Source organism: Heptranchias perlo, chromosome 35 (genome assembly GCF_035084215.1).
Source record: "Heptranchias perlo isolate sHepPer1 chromosome 35, sHepPer1.hap1, whole genome shotgun sequence".
NCBI lineage: Eukaryota > Metazoa > Chordata > Chondrichthyes > Hexanchiformes > Hexanchidae > Heptranchias > Heptranchias perlo.
In genome coordinates, this window is record NC_090359.1 from 29654243 (window position 1) to 29681022 (window position 26780).

General features: G+C 46.4%; 1 protein-coding gene across 1 annotated transcript in view; it reads left to right on the plus strand.

Moving 5' to 3' along the window:
* LOC137302203 (espin-like) overlaps positions 1–25475 on the plus strand; it is a 26466-nt gene extending 991 nt beyond the window's left edge. Inside the window, exons 2-5 of the mRNA XM_067971864.1 lie at positions 10134–10275; positions 10790–10922; positions 23957–24093; positions 25258–25475. Coding sequence (XP_067827965.1) covers positions 10261–10275; positions 10790–10922; positions 23957–24093; positions 25258–25392 — 420 coding nt within the window. The 5' untranslated portion in view covers positions 10134–10260 and the 3' untranslated portion in view covers positions 25393–25475. The remainder of the gene's footprint in view (positions 1–10133; positions 10276–10789; positions 10923–23956; positions 24094–25257) is intronic.
* Positions 25476–26780: the final 1305 nt, after the last annotated feature.

Sequence of the window (26780 nt, forward strand, 5' to 3'; positions counted from 1 at the left end):
TGGGGAAATGAGAGAGAGAGAGAGAGAGAGACCAGGGGGGGAGGGGATTAGAGAGAGAGAGACCGGGGGAGGGGAGGGGGGAAATGAGAGAGAGAGAGAGAGAGACTGGGGGAGGGTGGGGGGAAATGAGAGAGACCGGGGGAGGGTGGGGGGAAATGAGAGAGAGAGAGAGACCGGAGAGGGTGGGGGGAAATGAGAGAGAGAGAGAGAGAGAGAGAGACGGGGGAGGGTGGGGGGAAAGGAGAGAGAGAGAGACCGGGGTGGGTGGGGGGAAATGAGAGAGAGAGAGAGAGAGAGAGAGACCGGGGGAGGGTGGGGGGAAATGAGAGAGAGAGAGAGAGAGAGAGACCGGGGGAGGGTGGGGGGAAATGAGAGAGAGAGAGAGAGAGAGACCGGGGGAGGGTGGGGGGAAATGAGAGAGAGAGAGAGAGAGAGAGAGACCGGGGGAGGGTGGGGGGAAATGAGAGAGAGAGAGAGAGAGAGAGACTGGGGGAGGGTGGGGGGAAAGAGAGAGAGAGAGAGAGACCGGGGGAGGGTGGGTGGAAATGAGAGAGAGAGAGAGAGAGAGACCGGGGTGGGTGGGGGGAAATGAGAGAGAGAGACCGGGGGAGGGTGGGTGGAAATGAGAGAGAGAGAGAGAGAGAGAGAGACCGGGGTGGGTGGGGGGAAATGAGAGAGAGAGACCGGGGGAGGGTGGGGGAAATGAGAGAGAGAGAGAGAGAGAGAAAGAGACCGGGGGAGGGTGCGGGGAAATGAGAGAGAGAGAGAGACCGGGGGAGGGTGGGGGGAAATGAGAGAGAGAGAGAGAGAGAGACCGGGGGAGGGTGGGGGGAAATGAGAGAGAGAGAGAGAGAGACCGGGGGAGGGTGGGGGGAAATGAGAGAGAGAGAGAGAGAGAGAGAGACCGGGGGAGGGTGGGGGGAAATGAGAGAGAGAGAGAGAGAGACTGGGGGAGGGTGGGGGGAAAGAGAGAGAGAGAGAGAGACCGGGGGAGGGTGGGTGGAAATGAGAGAGAGAGAGAGAGAGAGAGAGACCGGGGTGGGTGGGGGGAAATGAGAGAGAGAGACCGGGGGAGGGTGGGTGGAAATGAGAGAGAGAGAGAGAGAGAGAGAGACCGGGGTGGGTGGGGGGAAATGAGAGAGAGAGACCGGGGGAGGGTGGGGGAAATGAGAGAGAGAGAGAGAGAGAGAGAAAGAGACCGGGGGAGGGTGCGGGGAAATGAGAGAGAGAGAGAGACCGGGGGAGGGTGGGAAGAGAAAGCGAGAGAGACCTGGGGGGGGGGGGGGAGGAGGAGAGAGAGAGAGACCTGGGGGGCGGGGGGGGGGGGGAAATGAGAGAGGGAGGGCGGGGGGAATTGAGAGAGATAGACCGGGGAGGGCGGGGGGAAATGAGAGAGAGAGAGGGAGACCGGGGGAGATTGGAGACGGGGAGACCGGGGTGGGGGAAATGAAAGAGGGGGAGACCGAGGGTGGGGGAAATGAGAGAGAGGGAGACCGGTGGTGATTGGAGAGTGGGAGAAGGGGCGAACTGGTGCAAAGAGCTCAGTTGGAAGTGTGCAACAGATCATGGTATTGGAAGTCCTATCCAATGAGGAGTAGTGTGGTTGTTTATATGAAGTGGTCACAAGGTGACCCTGAGAAAGTTATTGATTGTTTACTATTCAGTGATGTCCCTGATCCTGTTGACCAACTAGTGATTAAAAAAGGTAACTGAGAAAATGTTTTTTTGCATCTCCAAGTCTTGGATATGAATCGGGAAGCTCAATCTTAGATCTTCTGTATGGCAGGCACCAGACATTTGAGCCTGGATTTTCCAGATGCCTGAACCCCACCAGATATGTGGCAGGATGGGGCTCCTGACTGATGTAACCCATGACTTATTAACTGAAAACTTAATGAAATCATCAGTCTATACAAACAGGGTTGGCTCAACAAATTTCTCAGATTTTATTGATGACTTCCTATATTGTCAATAAATAAGTGCCAGGTAATGAGCATCTCGAACAAGAGAGAGTCCAACCGTCTCCCCTTGGCCTTCAGTGGCACCACTATCACCGAGTTCCCCATCGTCAACATCATGGGGTTGCCATTGACCAGAAGCTGAACTGTAGCAGACATCAACACCATAGCTAGAAGAGCAAGGCAGAGGTGTGTTCTCTTTGATGAGTAACTCACCTCCTGACCCCTCACCTCTCCAATATTATACTCCACTTGCTTGGACGGATGCAGCTGCAACAACACTCAAGAAGCTCGACACCAGACAATAGTTACCTTGATTGGTGCCCCTGTCAATATCCACTCATATCTTGCACTGTGGGAGAACCTTCACCACACAGACTGCAGCGGTTCAAGGAGAAGGCGGCTCACCACCTCTACAGGACAACAAGGGATGGGCAATAAATGCTGGCCTTGCCAGCGATGCCCACATCCCGAGAATAAATAAAATAATATATAAACCGATGTTGTAAATTGTAGGAAATTGGGTGTCCCACTGTGGAGTATCGAGTCCCAGTGTTATGAGCAGCCTCGTACTGCAGATTAATGAGAAGCAAGACATTCTGTCAACTGAACCCAAGCAAGTCATTCTGTCAACTGAACAGGCTGGGGGGGGGTGGGGTGGGGAGACGTGGACGACATCGGGGGTTCCAGCACCGGGGGGATGGGGGGGGCTCCACTATTGGGGGGTTGGGGGAGTTGGCTGATCGCGGGGGTCTTGTCAGCCAGGTGAACTTGTTGGGCCTGGATGAAGCTCTCCTGCTCCTCCGGGCCCACAAGCAGTGTAATAAAGGCCCTCACTCACCTCGTGGACCCGGCCCTTCCCGCCTGCTTTCACCTGACGTGATTTGGAAGCGATGGGAAACCTGAACAGGTAAGGTTACATTCATTTTAAGTTTTCCAATATACAAAACATTAAGTTCCTCAAATATTTCAATGAGGTACATTGCCCCTTTAAGTATCGGCCCGCCGGCTTTAAGTGGGGGTGGGGCAAACCTAGGTCCCTTAGAGGATGAGACCGGGAAATTAATGGTGGGAAACATGGAGATGGCAAAAATGCTGAACAAATATTTTGTTTCAGTCTTTACGGTAGAGGACACTAAGAATATCCCAACACTGGACAAACAGGGGGCTCGAGGGGGGGAGGAGCTAAATACGATTAAAATCACTAAGGAATTGGTACTCAGTAAATTAATGGGACTCAAGGCGGATAAATCCCCTGGACCTGATGGCTTACATCCTAGGGTCTTGAGGGAAGTGGCAGTAGGGATTGTGGATGCTTTGGTAATAATTTTCCAAAATTCTCTGGACTCGGCAAAGGTCCCGGCAGATTGGAAAACTGCTAATGTAACACCCTTATTTAAAAAGGGTAGTAGGCAGAAGGCTGGAAATTATAGACCAGTTAGCCTAACATCTGTGGTGGGTAAAATTTTGGAGTCTATTATTAAGGAGACAGTAGCGGAACATTTGGATAAACATAATTTAATAGGACAAAGTCAGCATGGCTTTATGAAGGGGAAGTCATGTCTGACAAATTTGCTTGACTTCTTTGAGGATATAACGTACAGGGTGGATAAAGGGGAACCAGTGGACGTAGTGTATTTGGACTTCCAGAAGGCATTCGACAAGGTGCCACATAAAAGATTATTGCTCAAGATAAAGAATCACTGGATTGGGGGTAATATTCTGGCATGGGTGGAGGATTGGTTATCGAACAGGAAGCAGAGAGTTGGGATAAATGGTTCATTCTCGGACTGGCAACCTGTAGCCAGTGGTGTTCCGCAGGGGTCGGTGCTGGGTCCCCAACTCTTTACAATCTATATTAACGATTTGGAGGAGGGGACCGAGTGTAACATATCAAAGTTTGAAGATGATACAAAGATGGGAGGGAAAGTAGAGAGTGAGGAGGACATAAAAAACCTACAAGGGGATATAGACAGGCTGGGCGAGTGGGCGGAGATTTGGCAGATGCAATACAATATTGGAAAATGTGAGATTATGCACTTTGGCAGGAAAAATCAGAGAGCAAGTTATTATCTTAATAGCGAGAAACTGGAAAGTACTGCAGTACAAAGGGATCTGGGGGTCCTAGTGCAAGAAAATCAAAAAGTTAGTATGCAGGTGATCAAGAAGGCCAACGGAATGTTGGCTTTTATTGCTAGGGGGATAGAATATAAAAACAGGGAGGTATTGCTGCAGTTATATAAGGTATTGGTGAGACCGCACCTGGAATACTGCATACAGTTTTGGTGTCCATACTTAAGAAAAGACATACTTGCTCTCGAGGCAGTACAAAGAAGGTTCACTCGGCTAATCCCAGGGATGAGGGGTTGGACGTATGAGGAGAGTTTGAGTAGATTGGGATTCTACTCATTGGAGTTCAGAAGAATGAGAGGCGATCTTATTGAAACCTATAAGATTGTGAAGGGGCTTGATCGGGTGGATGCGGTAAGGATGTTCCCAAGGATGGGTGAGACTAGAACTAGGGGGCATAATCTTAGAATAAGGGGCTGCTCTTTCAAAACTGAGATGAGAAACTTCTTCACTCAGAGGGTGGTAGGTCTGTGGAATTTGCTGCCCCAGGAAGCTGTGGAAGCTACATCATTAAATAAATTTAAAACAGAAATCGACAGTTTCCTAGAAGTAAAGGGAATTAGGGGTTACGGGGAGTGGGCAGGAAATTGGACATGAAGCTGAGTTCGGATCGGTCAAGGCCCTGTGGGTGGCGGAGCGGGCCCAGGGGCTGCGTGGCCGGATCCTGTTCCTACTTCTTGTGTTCTTTAGATTTGAGGTTAGGATCAGATCAGCCATGATCTTATTGAATGGCGGAGCAGGCTCGAGGGGCCGATTGGCCTACTCCTGCTCCTATTTCTTATGTTTTTATACTGTGCACACATACAAACCTGCCTGGATTAAACCCAGAAGTGGGCGTGTTGGAGCCAGGATGTGGTTCCGCTCCAAATATTTACTATTTTGACTGCCCACCTCCCCCCAACCCACCTTTTAGGGGTTAAAATTACCCCCTAGGTCTCTGCTGCATGCTCAGACATGATTTTAGCAGTGATTGAGTCCCGGTGGTGACTTATTGCATAAACTAGACTCTGCATGGACCCTGGGGAAAGGCAATTATCCATAAACAACTGGGATCCTTGCAAAAACAGCAATCTTGCTTCTGTATCTGATGGACAATCAGAATAAAGGTTGTAGGGATAAAATACTCAGTAGTTTCTATAGTGCTGTCGTTGAAGATTTGAGGAGGGATGGATATTCTGCAGTTTTCCTTTTTAGGGGGTCAGTGAGTATTCACGTGAAACTTTCCCTCGGGAGATTAAATGGATGTGGTAGGATCCATAATGGGGAGATACTACCTGAGCTGTGGAAGGATGTTATGTGGGTGGGGTACAGTCAATAATGAGACTGACTGTACATGGGCCGTGGGAGGAGATTATATGGGTGGGATAGATTCCATGATAGGGGAGAGTGTACATGGGCTGTGGGAGGAGATTAAATGCAACCTGAGTAATGCAATAATCATGGGGGACTTTAATCTTCATATAGACCGGGCAAGCCAAATTGGCAAAAGTAGTTTGGAGGACGAGTTCATGGAATGCATGTGGGACAGTTTTCTAGAACAATATGTCGAGGAACCAACTAGGGAACAGGCTATTTTAGATCTAGTATTGTGTAATGAGACATGATTAATTAGTAATCTTATAGTTAAGGATCCTCTGGGAAAGAGTGATCATAATATGACAGAATTTCATATTTAGTTTGAGAGTGATGTAGTTGAGCCCAAAACTAGGGTCTTAAATTTAAACAAGGCCAATTATGTAGGTATGAGGGGCGAGTTGGCTAAGGTAGTTTGAGAAATTAGATTGGTCAGAACATTGAATACAGGAGGAGTTGGGATGTCTTGTTGAAGTTGTACAAGACATTAGTAAGGCCACACTTGGAATACTGTGTACAGTTCTGGTCACCCTATTATAGAAAGGATATTATTAAACTAGAAAGAGTGCAGAAAAGATTTACTAGGATGCTACCGGGACTTGATGGTTTGACTTATAGGGAGAGGTTGGATAGACTGAGACTTTTTTCCCTGGAGAGTAGGAGGTTAAGGGGTGATCTTATAGAAGTCTATAAAATAATGAGGGGCATAGATAAGGTCGATAGTCAAAATCTTTTCCCAAAGGTAGGGGAGTCTATAATGAGGGGGCATAGATTTACGGTGAGAGGGGAGAGATACAAAAGGGTCCAGAGGGGCAATTTTTTCACTCAAAGGGTGGTGAGTGTCTGGAACGAGCTGCCAGAGGCAATAGTAGAGGCGGGTACAATTTTGTCTTTTAAAAAGCATTTGGACAGTTACATGGGTAAGATGGGTATAGAGGGATATGGGCCAAGTGCAGGCAATTGGGACCAGCTTAGTGGTATAAACTGGGCGACATGGACATGTTGTAAACTTCTATGATTCTATGATATGACTGTAGATAAGCAATGGTGAACATTTAAAGAAATAATTCATAATTCCCAACGAATATACATACCCTTGAGGAATAAAAACTCCACAGGAAAAATGATCCAACCATGGTTAACTAGAGAATTTAAAGATAGTATTAGATTACAAGAAGAGGTTTTCAATGCTGCCAAAACATGTAGTAAGCCTGAGGATCGGGAGGGTTTTAGAAATCAACAAAGGACAACCAAGAAATTGATAGAGGGAGAAAATAGAATGAGAGTAAACTAGCAAGAAATATAAAAACAGATTGTAAGAACTTCTACAAGTTTGCAAAATGGAAGAGATTAGCGAAAGTAAACCTGGGTCCCTGAGAGGCAGAGACAAAAGAAATTATAATGGGGAATCAGGAAACGGCAGAGACATTAAACAAATATTTTATATCCGTCTTCACAGTAGAAGATACAAAAAACATATGGGAAATAGTGGGGAACCAAGGGTCTAATGAGAGGAGGAACTTAAAGTAATTAAGATTAGTAAAGAAAATTTTTTAGAAAAGTTAATGAGACTAAAAGCCAACAAACCCCCTGGACCCGATGCATTGGTTTTGATCTTCCAGAATGCCCTAGATCCTAGAATGTTGCCCTTGGATTGAAGGTAGCAAATGTAACCCTGCTTTTCAAGAGAGGAGGGTGAGAGAAAACAGGGCACTACAGGCCAGTTAGCCTGACATCAGTAGTAGGGAAAATGCTGGAATCAGGGCACTTAGAAAATCATAATATGATTAGGCAGAGTCAACATGGTTTTATGAAAGGGAAATTGTGTTTGACAAATTTATTAGTTTTTTGAGGTTGTAACAGCAGGATAGATAAAGGGGAACCAGTGGATGTGGTATATTTGGATTTTCAAAAGACATTCGATAAGGTGCCACATAAGAAGTTGTTGCACAAGATAAGGGCTCCTGGGATTGGGGGTAATATATTAGCATGGATAGAGGATTGGTTAATGGACAGAAAACAGAGAGTAAGAATAAACGGGTCATTTTTAGGTTGGCAGGTTGTAACTAGTGGGGTGCTTGGGCCTCAGCTATTTACAATCTATATTAATAACTTAGTGGAAGGGACCGAGTGTAACGTATCCAAGTTTGCTGACGATACAAAACTAGGCAGGAAAGTAAGCTGTGAGGAGGATGCAAAGAGTCTGCAAAAGGATATAGACAAGTTAAGTGAGTGGGCAAGAAGGTGGCAGATGGAGTATAATGTGGGGAAGTGTGAGTTTATTCACTTTGGTAGGAAGGTTAGAAAAACAGAATATGTTTTCAATGGTGAGAAACTATTAAATGTTGGTGTTCAGAGGGATTTGGGTATCCTTGTACAAGAAACACAGAAAGTTAGCATGCAGGTAAAGCAAGCAATTAGGAAGGCAAATGGTATGTTGGCCTTTATTGCAAGGAGGTTGGAGTACAAGAGTAAGGAAGTCTTGCTGCAATTGTATAGGGCTTTTGTGAGACCGCGCCTAGAGTAGCCTGTGTAATTTTGGTTTCCTTACCTAAGGAAGGATATACTTCCTTAGAGGGGGTGCAATGACGATTCACTAGATTGATTCCTGGGATAAGAGGGTTGTTCTATGAGGGAAGATTGATTGGAATGGGCCTATACTCTCTGGAGTTTAGAAAAATGAGGGGTGATCTCATTGAAACATGTAAGATTCCAAGAGGGCTTGACGGGGTAGATGCTGAGAGGATGTTTACCCTGGCTGGAGAGTCTAGAACTAGGGGACATAGACTCAGGAGAAGGGGTTGGACATTTAAGACTGAGATGAAGTGGAATTTCTTCACTCAGAGGGTCGTGAATATTTGGAATTCTCTACCCCAGAGTGCTGTGGATGCTCAGTCGTTGAGTTTATTCAAGATTGAGATCGATACATTTTCGGACTTTAAATGATATGGGGATCGTGCGGGAAAATGGAATTGAGGTCAAAGATCAGCCATGATCTTATTGACTGGCGGAGCAGGCTCGAGGAGCCATATGGCCTACTCTTGCTCCTGTTTCTTATGTTTCTAAATGGGTGGGTAGAGTCCATGATAGGATAGGGTGTACATGGGCTGTGGAATAGGTGAAGGCTTGATGGCCTATTCTCAATTGATGCTTTTGTACATTATTGTTTTCGATGAGTGACTGAATTCCTGAAACCAGTCCCGATTGTAAACGTTATACCCTCTTTCAAAAAAGGGTGTAAGGATAAATCCCGCAACTACAGGCCAGTCAGTTCAACCTCAGTGGTGGGGTAACTTTTAGAAACGATAATCCGGGACAGAATTAATAGTCACTTGGATGAGTGTGGATTGATTGGGGAAAGCCAGCATGGATTAGTTGAAGGCAAATCGTGTTTAACTAACCTGATAGAGTTTTTTGATGAGGTTTTGAGAGAGTAGATGAGGGCAATACGGTTGATGTGGTGTATATGGATTTTCAAAAGGCATTTGATAAAGTGCCGCATGGTAGGCTCGTCATCAAGATTGCGGTCCATGGAAGAAAGGGGGCAGTAGCAACATGGATACAGAATTGGCTAAGTGACAGGAAACAAAGAGTAGTGGTAAACGGTTGTTTTTCGGACTGGAGGGAGGTGTGCAGTGGTGTTCCCCAGGGGTCAGTGCTGGGACCACTGCTTTTCTTGATTATATATTAATGACTTGGACTTGGGTGTACAGGGCACAATTTCCAAATTTGCAGATGACACAAAACTTGGAAGTGTAGTAAACAGTGAGGAGGATAGTGATAGACTTCAAGAGGATATAGACAGGCTGGTGGTAAGGGCAGACACAAGGCAGATGAAATTTAAAGCAGAAAAATGCAAAGTGATACAATTTGGTAGGAAGACTGAGGAGAGGCGATATAAACTAGAGGGCACAACTCTTAAAAGGGGTACAGGAAAAGAGAGATCTGGGGGTATATGTGCACAAATCGTTGAAGGTGACAGGGCAGGTTGAGAAAGCGGTTAAAAAAGCATACAGGATCCTGGGCTTTATAAATCGAGGCATAGAGTACAAAAGTATGGAAGTCATGATGAACCTTTATAAAACACTGGCTCGGCCACAACTAGAGTATTGTGTCCAGTTCTGGGTACCGCACTTTCGGAAAGATGGGAAGGCCTTAGAGAGGGTGCAGAAGAGATTTACTAGAATGATTCCAGGGATGATGGACTTTGATTACGTGGATAGACTGGAGAAGCTGGGGTTGTTCTCCTTGGAAAACAGATTTGATAGAGGTATTCAAAATCATGAAGGGTCTAAACAGAGTAGATAGAGAGAAACTGTTCCCATTGGCGGAAGGGTCAAGAACCAGAGGACATAGATTTAAGGTGATTGGCAAAAGTACGAAAGGTGACATGAGGAAAAACTTTTTTACACAGCGAGTGGTTAGGATCTGGAATGCGCTGCCAGGGTGGGCGGTGGAGGCAGATACGATCATGGCCTTCAAAAGGGAACTGGATAGATACTTGAAAGGAAACAATTTGCAGGGCTACGGGGATAGGGCGGGGGAGTGGGACTAGCTGGATTGCTCTTGCATAGAGCTGGCGCAGACTTGATGAGCTGAATGGCCTCCTTCCATGCTGTAACCTTTTTATGATTTATCTATTGCAATAACCATTGCTGTGTTTTCTGATGCATTTAAAAATGTTTTTTTTAGAGGAAGTTTGAATTGCCTGCTTTGGAACGGTTATATCGACACTGGAGAATCATTCACTGTTCAGATAGGTTTGGAGTAATTGCTACATATCGCTCAGCACATAGAGAACTTCCCCAAGAGCAGAAGCATGGATAATGAAAGGGTAAGAATATCTAAAACTAGCTACTGGTATCAGTAAAAAGGACCATGAAGCTGTTGCATTGTCATAAAAGTCCAACTGGTTCACTAATGATCTTGAGGGAAGAAAACCTGCCGTCCTTACCCGGTCTGGGTATATGTGACTCCAGTCCCACATCAATGTGGTTAACTCTGGCCCTTTACCTTCAACTGATAGAATTCAGGGCAAAACCATCAAAATATTTTGACATACAAGAAATGCAGCATCTCTGTGAATAGTTTCTCCACAGTGGCGATTTCCAGCCAGCTGCAGATGATACCCGGACAAAGAATTTGGAGGTAAACTAATTTAAAGTGACCAGCCACATCTCAAATATAGATATTTAAAAATATGTAGATTTTATGTGTTGAAGTGTGACCTATTCCTAATTGTCACAGAGAATTTACACTGAACTTCACCGGAAGTAAAGTTTGGACTAAGAGCTCTCGTCAATGTACAATGTGTGCAGGGTAGCTAATGATTGTTGTTACTGTTTCAGGATTCCTCTCCTTCATCTTACAGCCACAGGACAGTGCCTACATCCCTTCCTCTGCCCACCTCTCTAACATCCCCTCTTCCAAATTCTCCAGTGTGTAATGGGACAACGACTACCCTTCAGTTTCCGAATGAAGGTCAGTGCAGATGTACAGAATTATGGTTGGAATTTTATTTATGGGAACTGGATGGCACAGTGGGTTCGATACTGATGTTTCATGTCTGGAACACGAGTTGAAATTCAAGCCTGCTTAATGGGATGAATATCCCTGTGAGTTTGTTGTAGGGTTGACAATTGTAAACAATTTTACAACACCAAGTTATAGTCCAACAATTTTATTTGAAATTTACAAGCTTTCGGAGGCTTGTAAATGTTTACATTTACCTGAGGAAGGAGGAAGCCTCCGAAAGCTTGTAAATTTCAAATAAAATTGTTGGACTATAACTTGGTGTTGTAAAATTGTTTACAATTGTCCACCCCAGTCCATCACCGATCTCCACATCTTTGTTGTAGGGGAATGAGTTTGGACAATCTCAACTCAGCACCTGTTGACCATAAGTCTACAGCACAGAACCATCCATTATTTACCACTAAATGGCAGTCTCACTCTGGGAGACCACAGAGTGGTTGGAGTGGGAAATAGAATGTGGTGCTTTTGAGTCTGGGATGGAGTTATTTTGTTTGATTTACATCTGAGTTTATTCAAACTATCATCAGAAATAAATTATTTGCAGCCTCTGCTGCATTTAATTATTGATCAAACCATAATATCCATAATTCAGGCTGACATTCCCAGTGCAGTACTGAGGGAGTGCTGCACTGTCAGAGGTGCTGTTTTTCGGATGAGACGTTAAACCGAGGCTCTGTCTGTCATCCTGCTGTGCACAAATTGGCCGCTGCGTTTCCTTCATTGCAACAGTGGCTGCACTTCAAAAAGTACTTAATTGGCTGTAAAGCGCTTTGGGGCAGAGAGACGCCTGGAGGCTATGAACCAATGAAGTACTTTTGAAGTGTAGTCACTGTTGCAATGTAGGAAACGCGGCAGCCAATTTGCGCACAGCAAGATCCCACAAACAGAGAAAATGACCAGATAATCTGTTCTATTGATGTTGGTTGAGGGATAAATATTGGCCAGGATTCAAGGCAAACTCTCCTACTCTTCTTTGAATAGTGCCGTGGAATCTTTTACGTCCACCTGAAAGGCTAGATGGAGCCTCTGTTTAATGTCTCATCCAAAAAAGCTGCTCCTCTGACAGTGCAGCACTCCCTCAGTACGGGCACTGGGAGTGTCAGCCTCGATTATGTGCTCAAGTCTCTGGAGTTTATGCAAAAGTCTAGTAAAATAAACGGGCTTTGGTTACCCACAAACATCCACTATTTTAAAACGCACGGAGTGAGGGAGCACAGAGTAGCAGTTATCAACGGCGTCTGGTTTCAACAGAGTCTATAATTGAGAATTTGGTGAGTGAGGGGATTTTTAAGGGCTGATCTCTATCTAAAATTTGACTAAGTTTGGCATCAAGCATTTAACTTAAATTTAATCTTAACTTGCAGTTTTCAGTTAGTGGTAAATAAGCAGCCTGAAGTGGCAGTTGGTCACCTAGTTAATTAGGTGACCGGTTGGAACTGGTAATCTATTGCCAACTGGGGCTGACTCAGGTGATTGGCATTCGAGCTAGCATAAATTCAGAAGGGTTTTGCTAACGCACGGAGTGAGGAAGCACGGAGTAGCAGCTATCGAGAGTCTGGTTTCGGCAGAGTCTATAATTGGGAATTTGGTGAGTGAGGGGTGAGGTGCATTTGATTGGTCAGCAGAGCGGAGAGGAGCGCACCGAGAGCAGGTCACAGCAACAACAAAATAAAACAAAACTGCAGTGTGACGGCACAGGTAAGGCAGCTAGGTGATTGGTGTGAGTATAAGAACATAAGAACATAAGAAATTGGAGCAGGAGTAGGCCAATCGGCCCCTCGGGCCTGCTCCGCCATTCAATAAGATCATGGCTGATCTGATCCCAACCACAAATCTAAAGAACACAAGAAGTAGGAGCAGGACCCGGCCACACAGCCCCTGGGCCCTCTCCGCCACCCACAGGGCATTGACCGATCCGAACTCAGCTTCATGTCCAATTTCCTGCCCGCTCCCCATAACCCCTAATTCCCTTTACTTCTAGAAAACTGTCTATTTCTGTTTTAAATTTATCTAATGATGTAGCTTCCACAGCTTCCTGGGGCAGCAAATTCCACAGACCTACCACCCTCTGAGTGAAGAAGTTTCTCCTCATCTCAGTTTTGAAAGAGCAGCCCCTTATTCTAAGATTATGCCCCCTGGTTCTCGTTTCACCCATCTTTGGGAACATCCTTACTGCATCCACCCGATCAAGCCCCTTCACAATCTTATATGTTTCAATAAGATCGCCTCTCATTCTTCTGAACTCCAATGAGTAGAGTCCCAATCTACTCAACCTCTCCTCATATGTCCGCCCCCTCATCCCCGGGATTAACCGAGTGAACCTTCTTTGTACTGCCTCGAGAGCAAGTATGTCTTTTCTTAAGTATGGAGACCAAAACTGTATGCAGTATTCCAGGTGCGGTCTCACCAATACCCTATATAACTGCAGCAATACCTCCCTGTTTTTATATTCTATCCCCCTAGCAATAAAAGCCAACATTCCGTTGGCTTTCTTGATCACCTGCTGCACCTGCATACCAACTTTTTGATTTTCTTGCACTAGGACCCCCAGATCCCTTTGTACTGCAGTACTTTCCAGTCTCTCGCCATTAAGAAAATAACTTGCTCTCTGATTTTTCCTGCCAAAGTGCATAATCTCACATTTTCCAATATTATATTGCATCTGCCAAATCTCCGCCCACTCACCCAGCTTGTCTATATCCCCCTGCAGGTTTTTTATGTCCTCCTCACTCTCTACTTTCCCTCCCATCTTTGTATCTCTTCTTCTTTCTTAGGACTGTGGGCTCAGTAACTTATAGCAGAAAACTAAATTTTTTAAATAAATTAAACAAGGCCAGTACTTGGTTCAACCTAAAAATAATTTGATTGGCATTGTAGTAATCAATTAAATAAATAAAATAGTTATGACAGGGCAGGAGATGTGTTGCAGCTGCAATATGTGGGAGCTACTGGACAGTATCGTCCAGGGCGACTACATCTGCGGTAATTGTCTGCAGCTCGAGGAACTTCGGCTCCGAGTTGAGGAGCTGGAGTCTGAGCTGCAGACATTGCGAGGCATCAGGGAGGGAGAAAGTCACCTGGACACTTTGATCCAGGAGGCAGTCACACCCCTTAGACTAAATACTGTAGAATTGGCACATAGTCAGGAACAGGAGGGTGTGACTGCGAGTGAGGCAGGTACGGGGATCCAGGAGGGAGCATTGCAGGAGCCTCAGCCTCTGCACTTGTCCAATAGATACGAGGTTCTTGCAGCCCTTGTGGACGAGTGCAGGGACTGCAGGGAAGACGAGCAAACGAGCCATTCAAGTGGGGGGAGTAAAAAGGAATGTGGTTGTAGGAGGCAACAGTATAGTTAGAGGGATAGATACCATTCTCTGCAACCAAGAGCGAGTCCCGAAGGCTGTGTTGCCTACCCAGTGCCAGGGTTAAGGACATCTTCTCAGAACTGGAGAGGAACTTGGAGTGGGAGGGGAGGATCCAGTTGTCGTGGTCCACGTAAGTACCAACGACATAGGTGGGGCTAAGAAAAAGGTTCTGCTGAGGGAGTTTGAACAGATAGGGACTAAATTAAAAAGCAGAACCACAAAGGTGATGATCTCCGGATTATTACCTGAGCCATGAGCAAATTGGCACAGGGTAAATCAGATCAGAGAGATGAATGCATGGTTCAAAGATTGGTGTGGGAGAAGTGGATTTCGATTCATGGGGCACTGGCGCCAGTACTGGGGAAAGAGGGAGCTGTTCCGTTGGGACGGGCTTCACCGAAACCATGCTGGGACCAGTGTTCTGGCGAACTTGTGCCAAAATTGGGAGAGCTGTCCCACAGACTAGTCAAGCAACAGCCTGACATAGCCATACTCACAGAATCATATCTTTCAGCCAACGTCCCAGACTCTTCCATCACCATCCCTGGGTATGTCCTGTCCCACCAGAGGTGGCGGTACAGTGATATACAGTCAGGAGGGAGTGGCCCTGGGAGTCCTCAACATTGACTCTGGACCCCATGAAATCTCATGGCATCAGGTCAAACATGGGCAAGGAAACCTCCTGCTAATTACCACCTACGGCCCTCCCTCAGCTGATGAATCAGTCCTCCTCCATGTTGAGCACCACTTGGAGGAAGCACTGAGGGTAGCAAGGGCACAAAATGTACTCTGGGTGGGGGACTTCAATGTCCATCACCAAGAGTGGCTCGGCAGCACCACTACTGACCGAGCTGGCCGAGTCCTGAAGGACATAGCTGCCAGACTGGGCCTGCGGCAGGTGGTGAGCGAACCAACACGAGGGAAAAACTTACTTGACCTCGTCCTCACCAATCTACCTGTCGCAAATGCATCTGTCCATGACAGTATTGGTAGGAGTGACCACCGCACAGTCCTCGTGGAGATGAAATCCCGTCTTCGCACTGAGGACACCATCCAACGTGTTGTGTGGCACTACCACCGTGCTAAATGGGATAGATTCAGGAACAGATCTAGCAGCTCAAAACTGGGCATCCATGAGGCGCTGTGGGCCATCAGCAGCAGCAGAATTGTATTCCAGCACAATCTGTAACCTCATGGCCCGGCATATTCCTCACTCTACCATTACCAACAAGCCAGGGGATCAACCCTGGTTCAATGAGGAGTGTAGAAGAGCATGCCAGGAGCAGCACCAGGCGTACCTAAAAATGAGGTGCCAACCTGGTGAAGCTACAACTCAGGATTACATGCATGCTAAACAGCGGAAGCAACATGCTATAGACAGGGCTAAGCGATTCCACAACCAATGGATCAGATCAAAGCTCTGCAGTCCTGCCACATCCAGTCGTGAATGGTGGTGGACAATTAAACAACTAACGGGAGGAGGAGGCTCTGCAAACATCCCCATTCTCAATGATGGCGGAGTCCAGCACGTGAGTGCAAAAGACAAGGCTGAAGCGTTTGCAACCATCTTCAGCCAGAAGTGCCGAGTGGATAATGCATCTCAGCCTCCTCCCGATATCCCCACCATCACGGAAGCCAGTCTTCAGCCAATTCGATTCACTCCACGTGATATCAAGAAACGGCTGAGTGCACTGGATACAGCAAAGGCTACGGGCCCCGACAACATCCCAGCTGTAGTGCTGAAGGCTTGTGCTCGAGAACTAGCTGCGCCTCTAGCCAAGCTGTTCCAGTACAGCTACAACACTGACATCCACCCGACAATGTGGAAAATTGCCCAGGTATGTCCTGTCCACAAAAAGCAGGACAAATCCAATCCGGCCAATTACCGCCCCATCAGTCTACTCTCAATCATCAGCAAAGTGATGGAAGGTGTCGTCGACAGTGCTATCAAGCGGCACTTACTCACCAATAACCTGCTCACCGATGCTCAGTTTGGGTTCCGCCAGGACCACTCGGCTCCAGACCTCATTACAGCCTTGGTGCAAACATGGACAAAAGAGCTGAATTCCAGAGGTGAGGTGAGAGTGACTGCCCTTGACATCAAGGCAGCATTTGACCGAGTGTGGCACCAAGGAGCCCTAGTAAAATTGAAGTCAATGGGAATCAGGGGGAAAACTCTCCAGTGGCTGGAGTCATGCCTAGCACAAAGGAAGATGGTAGTGGTTGTTGGAGGCCAATCATCTCAGCCCCAGGGCATTGCTGCAGGAGTTCCTCAGGGCAGTGTCCTAGGCCCAACCATCTTCAGCTGCTTCATCAATGACCTTCCCTCCATCATAAGGTCAGAAATGGGGATGTTCGCTGATGACTGCACAGTGTTCAGTTCCATTCGCAACCCCTCAGATAATGAAGCAGTCCGAGCCTGCATGCAGCAAGACCTGGACAACATCCAGGCTTGGGCTCATAAGTGGCAAGTAACATTCGCGCCAGATAAGTGCCAGGCAATGACCATCTCCAACAAGAGAGAGTCTAACCACCTCCCCTTGACATTCAACGGCATTACCATCGCCAAATCCCCCACCATCAACATCCTGGGGGTCACCATTGACCAGAAACTTAACTGGACCAGCCATATAAATACTGTGGCTACGAGAGCAGGTCAGAGGCTGGGTATTCTGCGGCGAGTGACTCACCTCCTGACTCCCCAAAGCCTTTCCACCATCTACAAGGCACAAGTCAGGAGTGTGATGGAATACTCTCCACTTGCTTGGATGAGTGCAGCTCCAACAACACTCAAGAAGCTCGACACCATCCAGGATAAAGCAGCCCGCTTGATTGGCACCCCATCCACCACCCTAAACATTCACTCCCTTCACCACCGGCGCACTGTGGCTGCAGTGTGTACCATCCACAGGATGCATTGCAGCAACTCGCCAAAGCTTCTTCGACAGCACATCCCAAACGCGCGACCTCTACCACCTAGAAGGACAAGGGCAGCAGGCACATGGGAACACCACCTGCACGTTCCCCTCCAAGTCACACACCATCCCGACTTGGAAATATATCGCCGTTCCTTCATTGTCGCTGGGTCAAAATCCTGGAACTCCCTTCCTAACAGCACTGTGGGAGAACCGTCACCACACGGACTGCAGCGGTTCAAGAAGGCGGCTCACCACCACCTTCTCGAGGGCAATTAGGGATGGGCAATAAATGCCGGCCTTGCCAGCGACGCCCACATCCCGTGAACGAATAAAAAAAAAAAATAACTAGGGCGATAGAGAAGGCTTTAAACTAAATCGAGGGCGGGAGGGTTCAGGTGGGGCAAAGTTTAAATTGATAATAAAGAGAAAAGATAAGGAAGTAGTCCAGGAAAGTTTTTTTTAATTTGTTCTTGGGATTTAGGCGTCGCTGACAAGGCCAGCATTTATTGCCCATCCCTAATTGCCCTTGAGAAGGTGGTGGTGAGCCGCCTTCTTGAACCGCTGCAGTCCGTGTGGTGACTGTTCTCCCACAGTGCTGTTAGGAAGGGAGTTCCAGGATTTTGACCCAGCGACGATGAAGGAACGGCGATATATTTCCAAGTCGGGATGGTGTGTGACTTGGAGGGGAACGTGCAGGTGGTGTTCCCATGTGCCTGCTGCCCTTGTCCTTCTAGGTGGTAGAGGTCGCGCGTTTGGGATGTGCTGTCGAAGAAGCTTTGGCGAGTTGCTGCAATGCATCCTGTGGATGGTACACACTGCAGCCACAGTGCGCCGGTGGTGAAGGGAGTGAATGTTTAGGGTGGTGGATGGGGTGCCAATCAAGCGGGCTGCTTTATCCTGGATGGTGTCGAGCTTCTTGAGTGTTGTTGGAGCTGCACTCATCCAAGCAAGTGGAGAGTATTCCATCACACTCCTGACTTGTGCCTTGTAGATGGTGGAAAGGCTTTGGGGAGTCAGGAGGTGAGTCACTCGCTGCAGAATACCCAGCCTCTGACCTGCTCTTGTAGATGCAGTATTTATGTGGCTGGTCCAGTTAAGTTTCTGGTCAATGGTGACCCCCAGAATGTTGATGGTGGGGGATTTGGCAATAGTAATGCCGTTGAATGTCAAGGGGAGGTGGTTAGACTCTCTCTTGTTGGAGATCGTCATTGCCTGGCACTTGTCTGGCATGAATGTTACTTGCCACTTATGAGCCCAAGCCTGGATGTTGTCCAGGTCTTGCTGCATGCGGGCAAGGACTGCTTTATTATCTGAAGGGTTGCGAATGGAACTGAACACTGTGCAGTCATCAGCGAACATCCCCATTTCTGACCTTATGATGGAGGGAAGGTCATTGATGAAGCAGCTGAAAACGGTTGGGCCTAGGACACTGCCCTGAAGAACTCCTGCAGCAATGTCCTGGGGCTGAGATGATTGGCCTCCAACAACCACTACCATCTTCCTTTCATAGAATCATAGAAGTTACAACATGGAAACAGGCCCTTCGGCCCAACATGTCCATGTCGCCCAGTTTATACCACTAAGCTAGTCCCAATTGCCTGCACTTGGCCCATATCCCTCGATACCCATCTTCCCCATGTAACTGTCCAAATGCTTTTTAAAAGACAAAATTGTACCCGCCTCTACTACTGCCTCTGGCAGCTCGTTCCAGACACTCACCACCCTTTGAGTGAAAAAATTGCCCCTCTGGATCCTTTTGTATCTCTCCCCTCTCACCTTAAATCTGTGCCCCCTCGTTATAGACTCCCCTACCTTTGGGAAAAGATTTTGACTATCGACCTTATCTATGCCCCTCATTATTTTATAGACTTCTATAAGATCACCCCTTAACCTCCTACTCTCCAGGGAATAAAGTCCCAGTCTGTCTAACCTCTCCCTGTAAGTCAAACCATCAAGTCCCGGTAGCATCCTAGTAAATCTTTTCTGCACTCTTTCTAGTTTAATAATATCCTTTCTATAATAGGGTGACCAGAACTGTACACAGTACTCCAAGTGTGGCCTCACCAATGCCCTGTACAACTTCAACAAGACATCCCAACTCCTGCATTCAATGTTCTGACCAATGAAACCAAGCATGCTGAATGCCTTCTTCACCACCCTATCCACCTGTGACTCCACTTTCAAGGAGCTATGAATCTGTACTCCTAGATCTCTTTGTTCTATAACTCTCCCCAACGCCCTACCATTAACGGAGTAGGTCCTGGCCCGATTCGATCTACCAAAATGCATCACCTCACATTTATCTAAATTAAACTCCATCTGCCATTCATCGGCCCACTGGCCCAATTTATCAAGATCCCGTTGCAATCCTAGATAACCTTCTTCACTGTCCACAATGCCACCAATCTTGGTGTCATCTGCAAACTTACTAACCATGCCTCCTAAATTCTCATCCAAATCATTAATATAAATAACAAATAACAGCGGACCCAGCACCGATCCCTGAGGCACACCGCTGGACACAGGCATCCAGTTTGAAAAACAACCCTCGACAACCACCCTCTGTCTTCTGTCGTCAAGCCAATTTTGTATCCAATTGGCTACCTCACCTTGGATCCCATGAGATTTAACCTTATGTAACAACCTACCATGCGGTACCTTGTCAAATGCTTTGCTGAAGTCCATGTAGACCACGTCTACTGCACAGCCCTCATCTATCTTCTTGGTTACCCCTTCAAAAAACTCAATCAAATTCGTGAGACATGATTTTCCTCTCTCAAAACCATGCTGACTGTTCCTAATTAGTCCCTGCCTCTCCAAATGCCTGTAGATTCTGTCCCTCAGAATACCCTCTAACAACTTACCCACTACAGATGTCAGGCTCACTGGTCTGTAGTTCCCAGGCTTTTCCCTGCCGCCCTTCTTAAACAAAGGCACAACATTTGCTACCCTCCAATCTTCAGGCACCTCACCTGTAGCGGTGGATGATTCAAATATCTCTGCTAGGGGACCCGCAATTTCCTCCCTAGTGCTAGGTATGACTCCAGCCACTGGAGAGTTTTCCCCCTGATTCCCATTGACTTCAATTTTACTAGGACTCCTTGGTGCCACACTCGGTCAAATGCTGCCTTGATGTCAAGGGCAGTCACTCTCCCCTCACCTCTGGAATTCAGCTCTTTTGTCCATGTTTGGACCAAGGCTGTAATGAGGTCTGGAGCCGACTGGTCCTGGCGGAACCCAAACTGAGCATCGGTGAGTAAGTGCGACTTGATAGCCTGTCGACGACAACGTCCATCACTTTGCTGATGATTGAGAGTAGACTGATGGGGCAGTAATTGGCCGGATTGGATTTGTCCTGCTTTTTGTGGACCTGACATACCTGGGCAATTTTCCACATTGTCGGGTAGATGCCAGTGTTGTAGCTGTACTGGAACAGCTTGGCTAGAGGCGCGTCTCATTCTGAAGCACAAATCTTCGGCACTAGAGCCAGGATGTTGTCGGGGCCCACAGCCTTTGTTGTATCCAGTGCACTCAGATATTACGTGGAGTGAATCGAATTGGCTGAAGACTGGCTTCTGTGATGGTGGGGATATCGGGAGGAGGCCGAGATGGATCATTCACTCGGCACTTCTGGCTGAAGATGGTTGCAAACGCTTCAGCCTTGTCTTTTGCACTCACGTGCTGGATTCTGCCATCATTGAGGATGGGGATGTTTACAGAGCCTCCTCCTCCCGTTAGTTGTTTAATTGTCCACCACCATTCACGTCTGGATGTGGCAGGACTGCAGAGCTTTGATCTGATCCATTGGTTGTGGAATCGGTTAGCTCTGTCTATAGCATGTTGCTTCCGTTGTTTAGTATGCATGTAGTCCTGTGTTGTAGCTTCACCAGGTTGGCACCTCATTTTAGGTACGCCTGGTGCTGCTCCTGGCATGCTCTTCTACACTCCTCATTGAACCAGGTTTGATCCTCTGGCTTGTTGGTAATGGTAGAGTGAGGAATATGCCGAGCCATGAGGTTACAGATTGTGCTGGAATACAATTCTGCTGCTGCTGATGGCCCACAGCGCCTCATGGATGCCCAGTTTTGAGCTGCTAGATCTGTACTGAATCTGTCCCATTTAGCATGGTGGTAGTGCCACACAACACGTTAGATGGTGTCCTCAGTGTGAAGTCGGGACTTCTTATCCACCAGGACTGTACGGTGGTCACTCCTACCAATACTGTCATGGACCGATGCACCTGTGACAGGTAGATTGGTGAGGATGAAGTCAAGTAGGTTTTTCGCTTGTTGGTTCGCTCGCCACCTGCCGCAGGACCAGTCTGGCCGCTATGTCCGTGGTGATGAGGGTAATGATAAACAGAGTGTGTCAGGAAGGGACAGAGCGTACAAACATAAGAGTGCACTTGCAAATGGGGCCGGGGTAGGAAAGAATGGTAAAAAGACAAAATTAAAGGTTCTTTATCTGAATGCGCGCAGCATTCGCAGTAAGATAGATGAATTGATGGCACAAATAGAAACAAATGGATATGATCTCGTGGCCATTACAGAGACGTGGCTGCAAGGTGACCAGGGTTATTGAACATTTCGGAAGGATAAGAAAAAAGGTAAAGGTGGTGGGGTAGCTCTGTTAATAAAGGATAAAATTGGTGAAATAGTGAGAAATTATCTTGGCTCAGAAGATCAAGATGTCGAATCAATTTGGGTGGAGGCAAGAAATAGCAAGGGAAAGAAATCACTGGTGGGAGTAGTATATAGGCCCCCTAACAGTAGCTACACTGTAGGGCAAAATATAAATCAGGAAATAAAGGGGGGCTTGTAAAAAATGTAATGCAATAATCATGGGTGATTTTAACTTTCACTTAGATTGGACAAATCAAATAGGCAAAAGTAGCCATGAGGAGTTCATAGAGTGTATTAGGGACTGTTTCTTAGACCAATACATCGGGGAACCAACCAGGGAACAGGCCATTTTGGATCTAGTAATGGGTAACGAAACAGGATTAATTAATGATCTCAAAGTCGAGGATCCCTTGGGAAGCAGTGATCATAACATGATAGAATTTCACATCCAGTTTGAGAGCGAGGATCTTGGGTCTGAAACTACTGCATTAAACTTAAATAAGGGCAATTATAAAGGAATGAGGGCGGAATGGGCTAAAGTGGACTGGGTAAACAGATTAGATGGTATGATGGTGGATAAGCAGTGGCAAACATTTAAAAAGATATTTTATGACTCGCAACAAAAATATATCCCTGTGAGGAGGAAAGACTCCACAAAAAGGGTGAACCAACCATGGCTAACTAAGGAAGTCAAGGATGGTATCAGGTTAAAAGAAAAAGCACACAACATGGCAAAGATTACTGGTAAGCCCGAAGATTGGGGAAACTTTAAAAACCAGCAAAGGATGACTGAAAGAATAATCAAAGAGAGAGAAAATAAATTATGAGAGTAAACTAGCAAGAAATATAAAAACTGACAGTATAAGCTTCTACAAGTATATAAAAAGGTAGAGGGTAGCTAAAGTAAACATTGGTCCCTTGGAGGATGAGACTGGGGAAATAATAATGGAAAACAAGGAAATGGCAGAGGAATTGAACAGATATTTTGTATCTGTCTTCACAGTAGAAGACACTAATAATATACCAATAAAAGTAGAAAATCAAGGGGCAAAGGAGAGGGAGGAACTAAAAACAATCACTATCACTGGAGAAAAAGTACTGGGTAAACTAATGGGTCCAAAGGCTGACAAGTCCCCTGGACCTGATGGCTTGCATCCGAGGGTCTTAAAAGGAAGTGGCTACAGAGATAGTGGATGCATTGGTTGTAATCTTCCAGAATTCACATCCAGTTTGAGAGCGAGGATCTTGGGTCTGAAACTACTGCATTAAACTTAAATAAGGGCAATTACATCTTCCAAAATTCTATAGATTATGGAAAAGTTCCTGCAGATTGGAGGGTGGCAAATGTAACCCCACTATTTAAAAAAGGAGGGAGAGAGAAAACAGCTAGGAAGGAAAATTCAGCCATGGTTCCTGCTCCTGATCATTATCTAACAACTGCTGCTGGAAGGTGGTAGAGAAGGCTTTAAACTAAATAGAGGGGAGGAGGGCTCAGGTGGGGCAACGTTTAGATTGATAAAGAGAAAAGACAAGGAAGTAGTATAGGAAAGTGATGGGGGTAATGATAAACAGAGTGTGTCAGGAAGGGACAGAACGTACAAACATAAGCGTGCACTAGACTGTGTAGAAGGATATGTTAATAGGGTTACATGAAGAGGGGAGGGAGGAGGCTCGTGTGGAGCATAAACACCAGTATGGATCAGTTGGGCCGAATGGCCTGTTTCTGCGCTGTTAATCCTATGTATTTCTATGTAATCACTCACTCCGCCTCGAACAAATGCAGCTTTAACCAGTGCTTGGTGGACCAAGGTTGCTGGAGATTTGTTGTGCTGTGATTGTCCTTTTTATGTGCTGATGGTAATCAGCAGGGTCAAGTTGTGGAAACCTCCCTCCTTATCACTGTCTGCTACAGCATCAAATACATGAAATAAAGCTGGATCAGAGAGTGCAAATATTCAGTCAATAGCCAAGTGGAATTTTCCACCTGTCACTAGCCAGATCATGAAATTACACAATGTAATCTCAGTTAATATATGTCTGGCTAGAATATGTTAATTCTTTCACTGGCTTTGCAGAACAGACGTCTTTCAACATGGCCTCCCCTTCTTCAAGCAACAAAGAGCTTCTGTGTGAGCTGAAGGCAGGGAAGACCCTGAGACCAACTCAACAGACTAAAGGCCTGACTAGAATATTCTCCGGCAGTGGAAGAAATGTGAGTGGGTAACAATAACAACAACAACTTTATATAGTACCTTTTAATGTAGTAAAACATCCCAAGACAGGAGCGATTATCAAACAAAATTTGGCACCAAGCCACATAAGGAGGTACTAGGACAGGTGACTAAAAGCTTGGTCAAAGAGGTAGGTTTTAAGGAGCATCTTAAAGGAGGAGAGAGAGAGGCGGAGAAGTTTAGGGAGGGAATTCCAGAGCTTAGGGCCGAGGCAGCTGAAGGCACGGCCGCCAATGGTGGGGCGATGAAAATCAGGGCCAGAATTGGAGGAGCGCAGAGATCTCGGAGGGTTGTAGGGCTGGAGGAGGTTCGAGATAGAGAGGGACAAGGTCATGGAGGGATTTGAATAGAAGGGTAAGAATTTTAAAATTGAGGCATTCCTGGGCAGAGAGCCAGTGTAGGTCAGCGAGCACAGAGAGTGATGGGTGAATGGGACTTTGTCCAAGTTAAGATATGGGCAGCAAAGTTTTAGATGAGCTGAAGTTTACGTAGAGTGCAAGGTAGGAGGCTGGCCAGGAGAACGTTAGAATAGTCAAGTCTGGGAGTAACAAAAGCATGGACGAGGTTTTCAGCAGCAGATAAGCTGAGGCAGGGATGGAGACGAGCGATGTTACGGAGGTAGAAGTGGGCGGTCTTGATGATGGAGAGGATATGGGGTCAGAAGCTCAGCTTAGGGTCAAATAGGACGCCAAGGTTGCGAACAGCCTGGTTCAGCCTCGGAGAGTGGCCAGCGGGGGAGTATAGTCGGTGGCTAGGGAATGGAGTTTGTGGTGGGGACTGAAGACAATGGCTTGGGTCTTCTCAATATTTAATTAGAGGAAGTTTCTGCTCATCAGGCCGAATGGCCTGTTTGATGGGTCAGTGTAGAGGGAGCTTTACTCTGTACCTAACCCGTGCTGTACTTGCCCTGGGAGTGTTTGATGGGTCAGTGTAGAGGGAGCTTTACTCTGTACCTAACCCGTGCTGTACCTGCCCTGGAAGTACTGGATGCAGTAATGATCTTAACACCCTGGGAGTAAGGTAAAAGTAGATTGCCTCACTCGTGTGTGCGATGAGGTGTGTTTATCAGAATGCAGCAGACCCCAGCAGGTAGCATTACAAGGGTTATTACATTTACTGGTACTTACACACAGTCTTTTTTTCAGAATCAGTGGTTAAATACGCGTCGTGGGAAAGTGCCACAACCTGTCCGAGTACAATCGCTGCATGGGATGCCTTCAACCTCATCACCAGCGGGTGGCTCTGGGAAATCGAGCACTGATCGCAAGTCTTCGATATAACAAAACTAAAGGGATAAAAGGGTGGCAAAAGTGAGCCAATATATTGAGGTTTCCTTTATTATTAAATTCATTTTAATTAATAATTCTCACTAGTTGTCAAGCTTTTTCCTTTCCTGATCCTCAGACTTCTGCCCCAGTTGCATCTGCTGAAATTACTGATGGGGGTCATCATCGAGGTCATATTGCTTATCTATCCTGATCTGCGACAGTCAACTTTGTACGTGGTTCAATACATTACACCTTTTTCCCTTCGTTGAGGGTTCTATAACAAGGGGACATAGATTCAAGGTAAAAGGCGGGAGGTTTAGAGGGGATTTGAGAAAGAACTTTTTCACCCAGAGGGTGGTTGGAGTCTGGAACTCACTGCCTGAAAGGGTTGTGGAGGCAGGAACCCTCACAACATTCAAGAAGCATTTGGATGAGCACTTGAAATGCCATAGCATACAAGGCTACGGACCAAATGCTGGAATATGGGATTAGAGTAGACAGGGCTGATGGCCGGCGTGGACACGATGGGCCGAAGGGCCTCTATCCGTGCTGTATAACTCTATGACTATGACTCTATGACCTGTTTCTTTCCCTGCATCAAAGATGATCTAGAAAAAGGTCTAGAAAATGAAAATATAATAAAGAGTAGTCCGCACAGATTTCACAAGGGAAGGTCATGCTTCACCATTCTTACTGAATTCTTTGAAGAAGTAACAAAGAGTAGACAAGGGTAATGCAGTAGATGTAATATATTTGGATTTTCAAAAGGCCTTCGATAAGGTACCGCATTGTCGACTCATGACTAAGGTCAGAGCATATGGAGTCAGGGGACAGGTAGCAGAATTGATAGAAAGCTGCCTACAAAACAGAAAACAGAGAGTAGTGGTTAAGGGTAGTTACTCAGGCTGGCAAAAGGTGGGAAATGGTGTTCCACAGGGATCGGTGCTGGGACCACTGTTGTTCACAATTTACATCAACGATTTGCGGATGACACCAAATTTGGAGGGGGGGGGGTATAATTAATACAAAGGAAGAATGCATCAAAATCCAAGAAGACATTAATAAATTTGCAGAACAAACATGTAATTGGTAAATGAATTTCAATATAGATAAATGTGAGGTAGTACATTTTGGCTCACCATCACCTTCTCAAGGGCAATTAGGGATGGGCAATAAATGCTGGCCTCGCCAGCGATGCCCACATCTCATGAACGAATAATAAAAAAACAATGATATCTTGGGAGAGGCGAAAAAACAAATTTAAAAACCCAGGCCAATTTGGGGGAAAAAATCTGGGAAATTCCTCTCAGACCCCTTTAGTGATTGAAACTAGTCCAGGAGATCACTCTGGCCTGAATTTTATGCATCACGTTACTGTTCTTTTGTAAGAGGTGATCTCC